Source organism: Zootoca vivipara, chromosome 12, assembly GCF_965207765.1.
Source record: "Zootoca vivipara chromosome 12, rZooViv2.hap1.1, whole genome shotgun sequence".
Lineage (NCBI taxonomy): Eukaryota > Metazoa > Chordata > Lepidosauria > Squamata > Lacertidae > Zootoca > Zootoca vivipara.
The window spans coordinates 29,694,464-29,712,699 of NC_142595.1; the positions used below are offsets into that span (position 1 = coordinate 29,694,464).

General features: G+C 40.4%; 3 protein-coding genes across 3 annotated transcripts; all 3 read left to right on the forward strand.

Moving 5' to 3' along the window:
- The first annotated feature begins 688 nt into the window (after nucleotides 1-688).
- Nucleotides 689-1,717, forward strand: LOC148683895 (olfactory receptor 14A16-like). Its single transcript, XM_088654637.1, has one exon. The coding sequence runs from the start codon at nucleotides 737-739 to the stop codon at nucleotides 1,715-1,717; it is 981 nt and encodes a 326-aa protein (XP_088510763.1). The 5' UTR covers nucleotides 689-736.
- An 8,929-nt stretch (nucleotides 1,718-10,646) lies between these two features.
- LOC148683896 (olfactory receptor 14A16-like) lies at nucleotides 10,647-11,624 on the forward strand. The gene has a single exon (XM_088654638.1). The coding sequence runs from the start codon at nucleotides 10,647-10,649 to the stop codon at nucleotides 11,622-11,624; it is 978 nt and encodes a 325-aa protein (XP_088510764.1).
- A 5,595-nt stretch (nucleotides 11,625-17,219) lies between these two features.
- Nucleotides 17,220-18,236, forward strand: LOC148683897 (olfactory receptor 14A16-like). The gene has a single exon (XM_088654640.1). The coding sequence runs from the start codon at nucleotides 17,256-17,258 to the stop codon at nucleotides 18,234-18,236; it is 981 nt and encodes a 326-aa protein (XP_088510766.1). The 5' UTR covers nucleotides 17,220-17,255.

Here is an 18,236-nt window from a genome sequence, read left to right on the forward strand (position 1 = left end):
GAGGCATCTGCCCTCTGCACATTTTTTCTGCAGACGTCCACAGAGACAGAAAATATGCCAAGGATGGAGGCTGAACTGCAGCAGTGACAACATTAATCTCCAAGTGATTGTGGTTAGCAGCATCTACTAGTTTTGAAACAGCAGTAGTTTATTTTTATTTTTTAATTGATGATTTTCAGTTATATACATTTCAATTCAAAACTCAACTCTTTCTGCAGTTCCTTGAATTTATTTTTTTATATGTTTATAATTTGTTTGTAAATATTCAATAAACCATTTCCATTCTTTTATAAAAAGTTTATCTTGATTTCTTTTTTTTCCAGTAAATTTCACCATTTCTGCATAGTCCACAAGTTTTTGTATCCATTCTTTCACTGAGACTTCTTCTTGCCATTTTTGGGCAAATAATCTTCTTGCCACTGTAGTAGCATACATGAACAAATTTCTATACTGTTTGGGAAGAGTTGTACTCCTATAATTCCCAGGAGGAAAAAAAAAGAATACTTAGTAGTAACTTATTTTAAGATAATGGTGCATTATCTATATGGAGGTGAAAGCTAAGTTCTCCTTTAGATGAAGATTTATTATTAAACCTTTTTTTCACTTCTTTCTTTTAAATCTACATCCCACAAAAACCACACCCAAATCAGTATTGGATAGCAAAAATTTGTTATCAGAAGAGGACTTAAATCTATGCGTGTCTTCCTGTTTTCTTCTAGAAGCAGCAATCATTTTAATGATGAATGCGAAGATAGGCAATGAATCCTCTGTCTCTGAATTTCTACTCCTGGAGTTTTCAGCTGTACGGGAACTGCAGATTCTACACTTCTTTCTGTTTCTGGTATTGTACCTGGCAACTGTATTTGGGAATCTTCTCATCATATTTGCTGTAGCTTTTGACCACCACCTTCACACTCCCATGTACTTCTTTCTGATGAACCTGGCCATACAGGACATAGGGGCTGTTTCAGTCACCATCCCCAAATCCATGGCCAATTCTCTCATGAATATCAGACACATATCTTATGCTGGATGTGTTGCTCAAGTGCTTTCATTATTTTTCTTTTTATCATCTGATGTCGCCCTTCTTACAGTCATGGCATACGATCGCCATGTTGCGATTTGCAATCCCTTACAATATGAAATGGTGATGAACAGGGCAGCCTGCAAACAAATGGTTGCTGGTGTGTGGGTTGCTGGAATTTTAAATGCTATCATGCACACTAGTACAACTTTTGCAACCCCTTTCTGCTCAAACATTGTCAATCAGTTTTTCTGTGAGATCCCACAGTTACTTACACTTGCCTGCTCTAATCTCTACCTAGCAGAAATTGGAGTCTTGTTGCTGAGCATAGCATTTGTGTTTGGATGTTTTGTCCTCATTGTTGTCACTTATGTACACATTTTTACTGCAGTTCTGAAACTCCCTTCTGTTCAGGGAAGGAAAAAGGCCTTCTCCACTTGCATACCCCACCTTGTTGTCTTCTCTGTGTTTTGTTTCACGGCATGTTTTGCTTACCTTAGGCTTCCCTCTAAAACTCCATCTGACCTGGACTTTGCATTAACTGTGATGTATAGTCTTGTACCACCCTTGTTCAATCCAATAATTTACAGCATGAGAAATAAGGAGATAAAAAATGCTTTATCAAAGCTGTTGGGTTTGAGGCAATCTTCTCTGGATATATCTTCCAAGCTTGTTCTGAAAAGGTATTATTAAAGAGATTTCAATGAACAGAGCATCATTTCAAGTGAAATCTTCCTGATAGATTCAGATATGCAAACTCAACATCTGCATTCCTTTAAATGGTCATCTTGCATTCCTTCAGCTCAGCTCTATCTTTCACACTTTTGCTTGTAAGATCCCATGGCATGTTGATAATACATTTATGTATGTATGTTGACATTCATGTATGTTGACATTTATACCCCATTGTTCACTTGCATGATTCTTAAAGTGGCCTACAGTGACCGTGCCCCATACAAAAGGGGTGCACATTTTGCACGGTCGCACTTAGCACCCTGGGAGCCTCAGGCAGCCCTCGGCAGTTTGGATGCTGGCGCCACCTTCCGAGGCTGGATACCTGTGGTCTCCGCCCACACAGCCAGCCATCCAATCCAGCCGGGGGAGGTGTTGCCTGGGGGGGACGGGACTGGCCAGGTAGGAGGAGGTAACCATCTGGAGCATTCGACGGCTCCAGAGCTTTCCCACCCTCCACTCCCAAAAGTTAATGCTTTCATTACAGGTTAACCCCCTTTTTTCTTCCGCAGGCGAACATGCACGCAGGAGCTGCTACAACAAGGCCTTCTCTGCATCAATAAACATCAAAACAGCTTTTTTGTTTATTTTCTGTTCCAACATCTCCAAAATGTCCACCACATTCCTGATATTATCCTTCATATGTCTTCCTGGAAGAAAACCAGCTTGGTCGTGGTGTATAAAATCTCTTAAGGCCTTTTTCAATCTGGAAGCTAAAATACTAGCAAATATTTTGTTATCCACATTCAATAAGGAGATTGGGCGATAGTTCTTAACTTGTGTTCTATCTGTATCCGGTTTAGGTATCAGTGTAATATAGGCCTCTTTCCAAGACTCGGGGGCCTCTCCTCCATTCAAAATTTCATTACACAATTCTTTCAATGGTTGGACTAACCAGTCCTTCATTGTTTTGTAATATGTAGCAGTGAGTCCATCCGGTCCTGGGGTCTTACCCAATTGCATTTGTTGTATAGCTTGTTCCACCTCTTGTGTTGATATCTGTTGCGAAAGTAGGGATTTCTTGTCTTCCGGGATTTTATGCAATCCATGTTTGTCCAGAAATTTCTCCACCTCATCTTTGTCTTGCTTTTCTTGTTTGTACAATTGTTTGAAATATTTTTGAAAACATTTTCGGATCTCTGTCGGGTGCTCCAGATGTTTTCCTTCTTGCACAAGATTTGTGATGGTATTTAGCTTCTGCCTTTTTTTCAATTGCCATGCCAGTAATTTTCCACATTTGTTTGCTGATTCAAACGATTTTTGTTTCATCCATTTAATTTTAGATTCAATTTCTTGATTCATTAACTGTGAAAATTGTATTTGCAATGCCTTGATCTCTTTCTGTACCTGTAGATTCTTAGGGTTATATCTTAGTTTCTTTTCCTTTTCTTTCATTTGATTCCAAATGTTTTCTTTTCTTGCATTGTAATCTTTTTCCCTGATTGCATTTTGTTGGATCAGAAATCCTCTCATGACAGCTTTACTGGCATCCCATACTACTTTTTTTACCAACCGCTGTTCTCAAATTGGTTTCAAAATAGTCTTTTAATTTTTGGGGGGTCTTCTCCAAAATTTTCTCATTCCTTAATAAAGCATCATTCATTCTCCATCTGTATGTACCCTGTAGAGATGTTTTTAAATCCAATAGTACCGCATTGTGATCGGAGCACGTTCTTGGACATATTTCAACATTATTTATTCTCGGCCCCAGCTCTCTTGTAATCCAAATATAGTCAAGACGACTCCACGATTGTTTGGCGTTTGAGAAAAAAAATTGGTCTTTTTCCAACGGATTTTTCAATCTCCAAGTGTCAATCAGATCAAAGTTCTCAGTCAGTTCGAAGAAAGACTTTGGCAGCCTTCCTTCCTTGGTGCATTTTTGTCTTTGTGATCTGTCCATTAATGTTGAGACCACTCCATTCAAGTCTCCCAACAAACATAATTTGTAATCCAAATAGTCCAAGAGTTTCTCATGCAACTTTTTAAAAAAGTCCGATTTTCCTTCGTTTGGTGCATAAATTCCCAGAATTAAAAATTTTTTGCCTTGCGATGTTATTTCAATTGCAACATACCTTCCCTCTTCATCTTTAAATATTAATTTAGGACTTAATTTCTCTTTTGCATAAATCACTACTCCTCTCTTCATGACTTCATCTGATGAGATGAATTCTTCTCCCAATTTTTTGTTTTGTAAAATTCTTCGATGCGCTCTTGTGACATGCGTCTCCTGTAAACATATTATGTCCAGTCTTTGTTTTGTCAAAATATGGTACACCTGATTCCTTTTCTATTTTGAATTCAGTCCATTCGAGTTCCATGAAATAATCCTCAGTGACATCTTAACTTGCAGCAGTTGCCCCTTCTAAGTAAGAATCGGAGTCTAACTCAATTGGATCGTTTAGTTGTCCTGGAGTTGAAGTTAGAAGTCCTGGTCGTAGAAGCTCTCTCTCGTATTTCTGGAGAAATTCTTTCTTCTGGTCCACTGACTTGATTTTATATTTCTTTTGTCGAAATTGGAAATTTAGGCCTTCTGGAAATTCCCACTTAAAATTGATTCCTTTCCTTTCCAGGATGGTTGCCAAGTCCAAATATTGAGATATCAGGTCCAGAAAGAATTTGGGAAAATCTTTAAAAAGGATGATCTGATCTTCAAAGTTTTCTCGTAATGTAGACTTAGTATTCTGTCTCTTTGTTCTTTGGTTTGGAATGATATCATACAGTCACTAACAAAAATTTTGTCTTTCTTTTATCTTGCACCAAACCTGAATGCTTTTATGATCTGTGATTCCAATTCTTCCTTTGGAAGATTCCAAGCTTTTATGAATTCTTCAATTACAATGGCTTTCAGATCGTCCTTTTCTATAAGAGGAAATGCTCTGATCCTGAGATTTCTCTCTCTGTGTTTCATCTGTAGAAAGGCAAGCACAACCTGCGTCTGGTAGGCTTGTTTCTCCAAGTCAGGGACCCTTCATTCTTCCAGTTGTACCACTCTTTGCTCAACTCCAGTCACTTGAAGTTTAACCTGTGAAATATCTTTAGAGATTTCTCCTAATTCTTCCCTAAGTTGTCTCACTTCTTGTGTGGTGCGCTGCTGTTCTTGGGTGTTGCGTTCCAATCCTTCCCTCAGTGCTGGTAGTGTTGCTAGTGCTTTTAAGACCCAAACGTGGAGGAAAAGGAAGTTTTTCTCCTTGTTTTACCACCAGAGGGCTCCGGTCCTGACATATTTAAAGTTCAATAATGGAGCAAAAGGCTGCCTCACAGTCCGTAGTCCAGATGTCCTTTTATCAGAAGCAACAATTGTAAACAGACAGCATTTCAATTGTTGAGCCAGGCTTTCAAGGTCACCGTTATCTGGAGTTTCCCAACCTGAGCCAGCTAATAACACAGTCACAATTAGCTAGTCTAAGCAGTGAAATTGAGACAGTTTTTATGAGGGAAATAATGTAGCATAAGTTTCCTTACTTTTTAAGGCTAGAAAGTTGCAGTTTTCCCTTAAAAAGACCTTTATTCCTTTGACAGGAAGGCTGCAGGCAGATCAAAGCCTGTCAAAGGTTGAACAGAAGTTCATGAGCTGATTGTTTTATGACGTCACAAAGGGTAACTGGCTGGAGCGACCGGAGCCCCGCTCCCAGGCTTACCGAAGCAATCTTTCTATACTTTTAAAGCTTAAATCTGAAGGGTTATTTTAGAGATCCTGCTCCCTTTTATATTGTAGCAAAAAGTCCAAGAAATAAAGGATACAAAGTCTCTTTTTAGACAGTTCACTGCGGAGGCTTGTCTTTGCTTTCCGCTCTGCCGCAGGGGGGGGGGGGAAGAAAACGACCTCCATTTTAAAAGCTCTCTTGATGGCCAAATTACTCAGAAATTGTTCCAAATTTCAGGCTTTACTCACTGTGACCAAATCCAAGTTTTCCTAGTGTTCCTAGAAGTACTCAAATGTATGGAATCTTTATGAATCTTTATGAATAAATGAAAAGAACTTCACGCTCTGTAGACATGGTATGCTAACATAGTATAAAGATTTGAACGCAATAGTCTGATTATGAACTGACCCATATTTGCCTCAGAGAAGGCAGAGGAACTGCTTTGATGTAGGGATATTTTTTAAAAAAATATATTGTTAAATTGTTAATTTATTTATTAGATTGTCAGTCACTATATTTTGCCCAGGGGACCCCAAGTCAGCATTGATACACATTAAATCCAACAAAAATATGGACACTCTGGAGACAGGTAGTATGTACTACAAGGCCTCTCACCGACCCCAAAAGCAACCATGCACAAATAGATAAATAGGTGCTGGCCCTTGTATTTGGATATCAAAAAAGTCCACACATTTATATATGGGAGACCAATATTAGCAGAAGCAGATCACAAATCCCTTGTCTACGTTGCAAATGCTGGCTTCAAGGATACCCTTCCAACGTTTTTTTCAGGTGGAAAACTATGATATTTCCTTAAAGTTATTATTTTTATTTTACTATTTGTTGGATTTAAATACCTCCCTTCATCACAAGCTCTCATGGCAGTTCACAAGATAAACACCTAGGTGAAATTTAGAGCATTAACCAAAACACAGCAGAAGGGAGGGAATGGAGCAGGGAACACTTAGCCAGTCATACCTCACACAACTCTCTGTACCATGAAAATAAATAAAAGCAATATTTTAAAAAGAAAGAAAGAGATGAGTCTAAGAAAGTCCAGTTGAAACCAGAAGGTTCCAGACAGACTTATGTAGCAATATTATTATTTTAAATATTATATAGTGTGCTGTTAGGAAACGGTAATTATATTATAGATATAATTCCTGAAGTAATGGTTCAGTAAGTAAAACACTTACCCTCATTGCTGTTGCCATGGTAACAAAGTGCACCTGGCACCCTTATCTCAGAACATGCAGACATGGGGTATTTACACCTTAAGACAGGAGGCCAAGCACTGTGTAATTTTACCTATTGTTTATATTACAGTCATACCTTGGTTTAAGTATGCTTCGGTTTGAGTACGTTCAGTTTAAGTACTCCGCTGACCCAAATGGAATGGATTAATCCACTTTCCATTACTTTCAATGGGAAAGTTTGCTTCAGGTTAAGTACGCTTCAGGTTAAGTACAGACTTCCGGAACCAATTGTGTACTTAAACCAAGGTACCACGGTACACCCACAAGACGATATATCACATTTTTAAAGGAATTGATTGCATAAGATATATACTGTATATTAAATCCTTACTTGGGGTAGTACTATCACAGAATGTGATTAATGACTACAGAATTTTTTGAAAATGATCAGGTCACAAATAGAAAAAGAGGTGCTGAATATAAAACAATTGACACTTTTCTATATGTGAGACCAATATTAGCAGAACAGATCACAAACTCTTAGTCACCATTGCAAGCAAGGGCCTCAAAAATACTCCAGATATACCCCCCCCCCCGCTGCTCAAGTAAAATCTATCATATTTTGTTAGAGTTTCCACCTGGTTGAAATTTAGTGGTAGCTCATGCATTGCCCAGAGCTTTTAGCACAGTGGAGATAAGCAGTGAGACTGACTGTGAGGTGGTACGTGTCAAATGATAGTTTAAAAATAGCCAGTCTCTACAAGTGCATAGACTGAACTGAGATAGGGCAAAAGAATACTCTTCAGATGGTTATATGGGCCATCTCTACAGGTGGGTCAGCCCACAGAATGTCAAGTCCATACACTGATCCTAAAGTTAAACTCATGGTAACTGATGGGGTAATATTTAAAGGAGAAATTCTACACCCCAATAGCTTCAGACTAGTGCAGTGGTGTGCAGTCATTGGACTAAGGGGACTAGGCTAGTCCTCTAAATGTTCCCCTGGTGCCTCCTTCCCAAAGCCCATGAAGCTTCTGCCCAGCTTAGGGAAGGAGGTACGAGGCTCCAATGGGTCCAACATCCATCCTGCCATCTTCCCAAAGCCCATCTGGCTTTTGGAAGGAGACAGGAGGGCTCCAGCAGCTTGTCAGAGCCCTACCACCACCTTCACATTGTGACTTAAGCTTCTGCCCAGCTTAGGGATGGAGGTGCATTGCTCACATGCCTGACATCAGGACATCACAACATCACACACATGATATTGACCCCCCCCCCCAATGCCCTTTGGAAGTCAGTGCCTCTGGCCCTAGCTGTTCCCCTATGAGAAATTTCACCGCATGCCACTGGAATAGTAGGCTCAATGAAAGCAAATTAAAAAGTACAAAGGATTTGCTGAAAAACGCCTTTGACTCCAAACAGATCTTTATTTGGCTGGACCATGTAACTAGAAAAAGGAAAATCCCCTGCTGAGCTCTTGTTAAATAGAAAACTCAGGACCAGACTACAATGTGCAGAATACCTGAACTTTGACTTAACACAAGGTATTCAGTCTCAGATGCAAAAGAGATGGAGACAAAAAATGTATGATGTCACAGGGTTATAAGCACAAATCCCATTACAACCAAGGGTGACCGTCAAAATGCATGATGGTATCATCTGACACATAGGTCTCTTAACAAAAAAGCAACTCCCAGATCATATCAAATACAGGACTCAGATTGCCAAGTATTCAAATGCAACAGAAAGCATCTACTTCAGATATTATAAAAGGGAGGAAAGAATGGGAGAAGTAGGAGGAACACAGTGGGGGGGGATACTGAGCTAGTCATATCTCATAAAAGTATTTTAAATATTATATAGTAAGTTGTTTTGAAACAGGATGGTTTATTTACATACCTTGATTATTTGTGTTAGACCCATAGGGCAAAGTCTTTTAAAAAAACCACCATGGTTGTTTTGTGTTTTTGACTCCTGAGTCCAAGCATCCAGGAATACAATTGCTAATTTGTTTGGGGCTCTTGAGAGCAAACTCCCAGGAACATAAATAGAATAATAGTAATAATTTTCCACCCAATTGTAAAAGCATCATTCTGCAAGTGTATACAAACATTTTCACTGTCTCATAAGAAAAGGAGGGAGAGATTTAGAAAGAAAATGTTCCATGAGTGGCTAGAAGAATACAGAACATCTTAAAGTGATGAAGAAATTGCATCTGGAAATCTATTTTCTATAAAGGAAAAGAGTAAGGTGTTTATATCTTTTTTATAGCATTAGTGATACCTGGATAGCTTTTGGAGAGCAAAATGCAGATAATATTGCTATAGTCTATTGTGTAGAATGGGAAATTGTCCTTGTTCTAGGTTTCTCCAGAAACCTAATATCAACTGCACATAGAAAAACCAGTGACCTGGTTTCCATGACAAGCTAAGCCAAATTTGAGCTCAGTGAGACTGCATAAATGTGCATCCTCATGGAGAGAGGATTACAATTGCTTTGCTACTCCATGCTCCTTTGTAAAGCCCTCAGAAGCTACACCAGGTTTTGACTTAGCATATAATCCATACCAGGACTAGTGGTTAGCTTCTCTCCTAACCCACCATGAGCTGCAACCAAGAACAAACCTTCACTGCAGCTCCTAATGAGGAAAGAGAGGGCTTTAGCACGTCACTTGTCTTGTCTTATCATAGTGTGGCAGCAAAAAGATCTGGGAAGCAGCTACGGTAAGCAGCTGTAAACTTCTCTACAAGAGCTTACATATTTGTACATTCTATTTGTACATACATTTGTGCACAGTGTACATTAAGGTTAGAAACATACAACAAAGATTAAAACAGTTGAAACCTCTGTGATCTCAGCTAGGAAGGAGTTGCAAAGCATCGGACCCAGAATACTGAATGCATGCCTCTTAGGAAGTATGAGCTATGTGTCTGAGCCATGTGGAGCCACTACCAGTGACTCAGTCAAAGACCTCACTGATCAAACAGGGAAATTAGGAATCAAGCTGTTAAGGTATCCTGGACCCAACTTGTGATGGCCATTGCACTGGACATTAACAAACAAAAAGTGAATTTGAGTCTGCATTATATGGGCATATAATATGGGCACCTAATCCTCCTATATTTAAGGATTACTGCAATTCAGTATCAAAATCGAAGTAATAACTATCCAAATGTGTGTTGTAAATATGGAGATGATAGCAAGAGGCATCTGCCCTCTCCACATTTTTTCTGCAGACGTCCACATAGACAGAAAATATGCCAAGGATTGAGGCTGAACTGCAGCAGTGGCAACATTCATCTCCAAGTGATTGTGGTTAGCAGCATCTACTAGTTTTGAAACAGCAGTAGTTTATTTTTATTTTTTAATTGATGATTTTCAGTTATATACATTTCAATTCAAAACTTAACCTTTCTGCATTTCCTTGAATTTATTTTTATCATTTCCTGCATATTCCTAATTACCTTAACTTATTCTTTTATTCATCTACCTTAATTGTATACTCTTATGAAACTGCAGTTTATTATAGTAATCCTGCCAATGTCTTTATCTGTTTACAATTTGTTTGTAAATATTCAATAAACCATTTCCATTCTTTTATAAAAAGTTTATCTTGATTTCTTATTTTTTCCAGTAAATTTCACCATTTCTGCATAGTCCACAAGTTTTTGTATCCATTCTTTCACTGAGACTTCTTCTTGCCATTTTTGGGCAAATAATATTCTTGCCACTGTAGTAGCATACATGAACAAATTTCTATACTGTTTGGGAAGAGTTGTACTAGTATAATTCCAAGGAGGGAGAAAAAAAAGAATACATAGTAGTAACTTATTTTAAGATAATGGTGCATTATCTATATGGAGTTGAAAGCTAAGTTCTCCTTTAGATGAAGATTTATTATTACACCGTTTTGTTCACTTCTTTCTTTTAAATCTACATCCCACAAAAACCACACCCAAATCAGTATTGGATAGCAAATATTTGTTATCAGAAGAGGACTTAAATCTATGCTTGTCTTCCTGTTTTCTTCTAGAAGCAGCAATCATTTTAATGATGAATGCAAATACAGGCAATGACTCCTCTGTCTCTGAATTTCTACTCCTGGAATTTTCAGCTGTACGGGAACTGCAGATTCTACACTTCTCTCTGTTCCTGGTATTGTACATGGCAATTGTATTTGGGAATCTTCTCATCATCTCTGCTGTAGCTTTTGACCACCATCTTCACACCCCCATGTACTTCTTTCTGATGAACCTGGCCATACAGGACATAGGGGCTGTTTCAGTCACCATCCCCAAATCCATGGCCAATTCTCTCATGAGTATCAGACACATATCTTATGCTGGATGTGTTGCTCAAGTGCTTTCATTATTTTTCTTTTTATCATCTGATGTCGCCCTTCTTACAGTCATGGCATACGATCGCCATGTTGTGATTTGCAATCCCTTACAATATGAAATGGTGATGAACAGGGCAGCCTGCAAACAAATGGTTGCTGGTGTGTGGGTTGCTGGAATTTTCAATGCAGTCATGCACACTAGTGCAACTTTTGCAACCCCTTTCTGCTCAAACATTGTCAATCAGTTTTTCTGTGAGATCCCACAGTTACTTACACTTGCCTGCTCTAATCTCTACCTAGGAGAAATTGGAGTATTGTTGCTGAGCATAGCATTTGTGTTTGGATGTTTTGTCTTCATTGTTGTCACTTATGTACACATTTTTACTGCAGTTCTGAAACTCCCTTCTGTACAGGGAAGGAAAAAGGCCTTCTCCACTTGCATACCCCACCTTGTTGTCTTCTCTGTGTTTTGTTTCACGGCATGTTTTGCTTACGTTAGGCTTCCCTCTAAAACTCCATCTGACCTGGACTTTGCATTAACTGTGATGTATAGTCTTGTACCACCCTTGTTCAATCCAATAATTTACAGCATGAGAAATAAGGAGATAAAAAATGCTTTATCAAAGCTGTTGGGTTTGAGGCAATCTTCTCTGGATATATCTTCCAAGCTTGTTCTGAAAAGGTATAATTAAAGGGATTTCCTGGAACAGAGCATCATTTCAAGTGAAATCTTCCTGATAGATTCAGATATGCAAACTCAACATCTGCATTGTTTTAAATGGTCATCTTGCATTCCTTCAGCTCAGCTGTATCTTTCACACTTTTCCTTGTCACATCCCATGGCATGTTGATAATACATTTACGTATGTATGTTGACATTTATACCCCATTGTTCACTTGCATGATTCTTAAAGTGGCCTACAGTGACCGTGCCCCATATAAAAGGGGTGCACATTTTGCATGGCCGCATGTAGCACCCTGGTAGCCTCAGGCAGCCCCCGGCAGTTTGGATGCTGGCGCCACCTTCCCAGGCTGGATAACTGTGGTCTCCGCCCACATAGCCAGCCAGCCAATCCAGCCGGGGGAGGTGTTGCCGGGGTGGGTGGGTTGGCCCGGTAGGAGGAGGAAACCATCTAGTGCCCACAACAGAAGGCGAGACATACCTGGGAAGCATTCGACGGCTCCAGAGCTTTCCCACCCTCCACTCCCAAACGTTAACGCTTACATTACAGGTCAACCCCCTTTTTTCTTCCGCAGGCGAACATGCACGCAGAAGCTGCTACAACAAGGCCGCTGTTCAAGGGCTGGAAATGACTTTCTTTGCATTGGCAGGTTTCGTCTTTCCCGTAGCAATTTGTCACAACTTTGGTGGTTGCAGGCCTTGGGCAGAATCCTTTAGACATTTACCAAAATGGGGGGGGGCGTGGGGGAGGTGACCCACCACCCCCATTGCGGTGGTGATACCAGGATTCCTGTTAAAGGGGTCTAGGAGGGAGGCATTGACCATTCGCCCAGGGGCTGTCATTGTCCTCCCCCTCCAGCAGCAGCGAAAAGGGGGGTGGGCTATCTGCTTGAACATATGTTCTCCAGATCTAGCCCAACCCCCATATATGCTGGATAACCCAGAAATTACCTAGATCCCCGGCTGGGGGGCTGGGAAGGATAAACGCCCAAGTTCTCCCTTCCCCTAAATCTTAATAAAGTTGTGGCCAATTTTAATCTCATAGAACATTGTCTGGTAGTGTTATTCTGCTTGGGGGCTATCTGGGGTTTGGGGGGGGGGTCCCTGCCTGACCACGCAAAAGGCTGAACACATCTCAGCAACCCTTAATCTTCTAAAATATGTATAGTAACAGGTCATGTTTCCTTTCAGCCCTGACACCCCGCAGCATGTAAACAGCAATTTTAACCTAGTATTCAGGTTTTCAAGGTAGTGATAGCACTTAGATGAACAAATTTTGGGGGGTTTAGGAATTCACAGAATTACTAGAATGTCACATGCACATATATCTGAATTAACATCTCAGCAAAAATTACATGCATCTTTGAGGCAGTCAGGAACACATACACTGCCCTGTGATAGGGAAGTTTCAGAATGCATGGGGGGGGGGAATGCAACTTCTTTGCAATAATAATAATAATAATTTATTATTTATACCCCACCCATCTGGCTGGGTTTCCCCAGCCACTCTGGATCGCTTCCAACAGAAAAAAGAAATAAATTAATCTATTCAACATTAAAAGCCTCCCTAAACAGGGCTGCCTTCAGATGTCTTCTAAGAATCTGGTAGTTGTTTTTCTCTTTGACATCTGATGGGAGGGCGTTCCACAGGGCGGGCGCCACCACCGAGAAGGCCACCACCGAGAAAATATGTTGCCATCTAAAGGAAGCTCAGGAGAAAATACAAAAAAGAGAATCCTCCTCACTAGACAATGCAGATTCTTACATCACTACTGGCAAAATAATGCTCTTCACATGGTTATATGGGCCATCTCTACAGGCGAGTCAGCGCACAGAATGTCAAGTCCATACACCCATCCAACCCCAATAGCTTCAGACTAGTGTGATGCTGTGCAGTCCCCTAAATGTTCCCCTGGTGCCTCCTTTCCAAAGGCCAGGAAGCTTCTGCCTAGCTTAGGGAAGGAGGTATGAGGCTCCAATGGGTACAACATCCATCCTGTCATCTTCCCAAAGCCCATCCGGCTTGTGGAAGGAGGCAGGAGGGCTCCAGCAGATTGTCAGAGCCCTACCACCACCTTCATATTACCACTTAAGCTTCTGCCCGGCTTAGGGATGGAGGTGCGATGCTCACATGCCTGACATCAGGACATCACAACACCACACACATGACATAACGCCCCCCCCCCCATGCCCTTTGCAAGTTAGTGCCTCTGGCCCTAATGGTTCCCCTATGAGAAATTTCACCACATGCCACTAGACTAGCAGGCTCGATGAAGGCAAAATAAAAATTGTTGTGACGTGGGTCATTCCGGATCCCACCTTCGTCTCCAGTTGTCGTGACGTGGGTCTTCAGTGATTTCAGCTCTCTTGACATAACATGCTGGAGACAGTTCTCTAGTAACAGCTCTTTATTAAAGTGAACAAGACTGACTCTGAGGGCAGGAAGGCTACATTTATAGGGACAGGGAACTAGCTAGAAAGGGATACATTTTGGAGGGAACAATATCAGGCAATCACAGTGCTGCCTTTTGGAGGGAACCAATAAGACAGAGGATCCAAATACAGCAGCTTAAATGAACCAATAGTAGCTGTACCCTCTGGAACCAAAAGGCAGTTACTTTATCCTAATGCAAATACAGACAATAATAATACAGATATAAAATCCTTTGACTCAATACACAACAAAAATTATAAAGCATTTGCTGAAAAAAGCCTTTGACTCAAAACAGATCTTTATTTGGCATTACAAAATGACTAGAAAAATGAACATCTCTGCTGAGCTCTTGTTAAATAGAAAATTCAGGAGCAGACTACAATGTGCAGAATACCTGAACTATGACTTAACACAAGGCGTCCAGTCTCAGATCCAAAAGAGAAGGAGAAAAAAAATGTGTGACAGCACAGGGTTATAAGCACAAATAGCACTACAACCAAAGGTGACCGTCAAAACGCATGATGGTATCATATGGACACATAGGTTCTCTTAACGAAAAAGTAACTTCCAGATCATATCAAATACAGGACTCAGATTGCCAAAATGGCGCTGCAGCCATTTTGGAACTGGGCAGAGCAGAATCAAAAGTCCCTTCTGAGCATGCTCCGCCCAGTTCCAAAATGGTCGCCGTGCCAGAAAACGTTAATGCGCATGTCCAGGGACTCCAGACATGCACAGAAAGGAGCCACCCCCGGCCGATAAGTAAATCGGGGGAAAACAAAAAAATCTGCTAATTCAGCTTGGAACAGCTGGAAAAACGGGGGTTTCCTGGGGGATATGGGAGTCTTGGCAGATATGCTATTAATAGTTTAATCGCCTGATTCAGAAGGCGAGTGGGCCGCATCCGGCCCCCGGGCCTTATTTTGGGGTCACTGTGCTAACTGAATCAAAAGTATCCTGAAATAGTCACACTTGAGAGCTATTTCCCCCCCAGGCATGGACCGTAGATTTGCATCACAGGTACTTGAGAAAAATCTTTTCATGTTACTTCTAGTCTCAAAAAGTCCCGCTAGTAGGCTGGCAGAAAGTGAAGTGAAAATTATAAGGTATTTGCTGGGGGGACTCAAAACAGATCCTCATTTGGTATTACAAAGTTACAGGGCCACATACATAGAGCAGGGAAGCTCCCCTGATGAGCTCTTGTTTCATAGAAAACTCAGGACCAGGATACCATGTGTGTTAACACCTTAACTCTGATTTAACACAAGGTGTCCACTCCCAGATACATCAGCTACTGAGACAAAAGTGATATTATGGCACAGGGTTATGAACATAGATTCCTCTGCAGCCCAAGGCGAGGGTTGGATAAATGAAGGTGTCTCAGGGACACATAGGGATGTTGTTAATGAAGAACTTGCTCTCAGACCATATAAAATACAGACCTCAGATGAACAATGCAATAAACAGCATCACCTCCAGATATCCTAAATGGGAGAACACAGTGGGTAAGGGGAAATTACATGGGGAACACTGAGCTAGTTATACCTCACACAACTATCAGAAATGAGTCTGAGAAGGTCCAGTTGAAAGAAGAAAGTTCCAGAAAGACTTATATGGCATTAACATCATCACTATTAATAGTATTAAATAATATGTTTTTTTTTAAAGAAACAGGAATATAAAGAGATCTAGGTGTCGGTGGTTTATTCTAGCTTAAATATTTTCATGAGCAATGTTTGTTTAAAGGTGGAAGTTTGCATCCTTTGATGGATTCGTGTTGGACTCCTGGGACCAAGGCTTAACAAACCCCACTGCTGCTTTTTGTGGGACTCCTGAGTCCAAGCAACAAGGGAACACAATTGCTGATTTGTTTGAGGCTCTTGAGACCAAACTCCCAGGAACATTGCATCTGGAAATGTATTTAAAGGAAAAGAGTAAGATGTTTATATTTTGTATAACATTAGTGATATCTGTGTAGTTTTTGGAGGCTTAAATACAAACAATACTACTATTGTGTATTGTGTAGAATGTGAAATCCTGCTTGTTATGTGCTCTCTCCAGAAACCTACACTGCACATAGAAAACCCAATGACCTGGTTTCCATGACAAGCTAAGCCAAAGCCTAACTCAGTGAGACTGCACAAATGTTCAACCTCCTGGAAAGAAGATTACAGTAGCTTTGCTCCTCCATGCACATTTTAACTGTCATCTTAAGCTATACCAGGATTTGACTGAGCACATCATCCAAACCAGGACTAATGGTTAGCCTCTATCCTCACCAGCCAAGAGCCTGTGCATTTGTACATTCATAAGACTGTGGTCTATGCACAGTGTACATTAAGGTAGAAAGCATACAGCAATAATTAAAACTGTTGAAACCTGTGTGATCCCAATTAGGAAGGAGTTGCAAAGCATTGGACCCAGAATACTGAATGCATGTCTGCTGGTGAGTATGAGCTACATGTCTGAGCCGTGTGGAACTACTAGTGACTCAGTCAAAGACCTCACTGATGAAACAGGGATATTAGGAATCAAGCTGTTAAGGTATCCTGGACCTAAGTTGTGATGGGCATTGCAATATAAATTAACAACCAAAAAAATGATCTACTTCATAATCTACTTTAATTATATACTTATGAAACTACAGTTTATGACAATTATTCTGTTTACAATTTGTTTGTAAATATTCAATAAAGCGTTTCCATTTTTAAAAATAAAATGTTTGTTACCTTGATTTCTCCACCCGCCCCCCCCCCCGTAAGTTTTGCAACTTCTGCATAGTCCGTAGGTTTTTGTATGCATTCTTCTTTCGTCGATTCTTCTGCGTCTTTCCGTTTCTGGGCACATAACCTTCCTGCCACTGTAGTAGCATACATGAATAAATGTCTATACTGTTTGGGTAGTTTTACCCCTATAATTCTCAGAAGAAAAAGGACTACTTAGCAGTCAGACCATCACGACTACCTACCTGTAATTAGCAGTAGTTTATCTTATGATAATGGTACGTTATCAATCTGGAGTTGAAAGATAACATCTCCTTTAGATGAATATTTATTATTACACCATTTTGTTCACTACTTTCTTTTAAATCTACATCCCACAAACACCACATCCAAAGCCAGATTGGATACCAAATTTAAGTTATCAGAAAAGGACTTAAACCTATGCTTATCTTCCTGTTTTCTTCTAGAAGCAGCAATCATTTTAATGATGAATGCAAAGATAGGCAATCAATCCTCTGTCTCTGAATTTCTACTCCTGGAGTTTTCAGCTGTACGGGAACTGCAGATTCTACACTTCTCTCTCTTCCTGGTATTGTACCTGGCAATTGTATTTGGGAATCTTCTTATCATCTCTGCTGTAGCCTTTGACCACCACCTTCACACTCCCATGTACTTCTTTCTGATGAACCTGGCCATACAGGACCTAGGGGCTGTTTCAGTCACCATCCCCAAATCCATCGCTAATTCTCTCATGAATAGCAGAGACATATCTTATGCTGGATGCGTTGCTCAAGTTCTTTCATTCTTATTCTTTATATCATCTGATGTCGCCCTTCTTACAGTCATGGCATATGATCGCTATGTTGCCATTTGCAATCCCTTACACTATGAAATGGTGATGAACAGGGCAGCCTGCAAACAAATGGTTGCTGGTGTGTGGGTTGCTGGCCTTCTCAATGCAGTCATGCACACGAGTGCAACTTTTGCAACCCCTTTCTGCTCAAACGTTGTCAATCAGTTTTTCTGTGAGATCCCACAGTTACTTACACTTGCCTGCTCTAATTTATACCTATTGGAAATTGGAGCTTTAGTAGTGAGTGTAACAGTTGCGTCTGGGTGTTTTGTCTACATTGCTGTCACTTATGTTCATATCTTTACTGCAGTTCTGAAAATCCCTTCTGTACAGGGAAGGAAAAAGGCCTTCTCCACTTGCATACCTCACCTTGTTGTCTTCTCCGTATTTTGTTTCACAGCATGGATTGCTTACCTTCGGCCTCCTTCTAAAACTCCATCTGACCTGGACTTTGCACTAACTGTGATGTATAGTCTTGTACCACCCTTGTTCAATCCAATAATCTATAGCATGAGAAATAAGGAGATAAAAAATGCTTTATCAAAGCTGTTGGGTTTGAGGCAATCTTCTCTGGATATATCTTCAAAGCTTCTTCTGAAAAGGTATAGTTAA

Coding starts and splice junctions, on each gene's coding strand:
- LOC148683895 (XM_088654637.1), top strand. CDS start 737: ATGATGAATGCGAAGATAGGCAATGAATCCTCTGTCTCTGAATTTCTA.
- LOC148683896 (XM_088654638.1), top strand. CDS start 10,647: ATGAATGCAAATACAGGCAATGACTCCTCTGTCTCTGAATTTCTACTC.
- LOC148683897 (XM_088654640.1), top strand. CDS start 17,256: ATGATGAATGCAAAGATAGGCAATCAATCCTCTGTCTCTGAATTTCTA.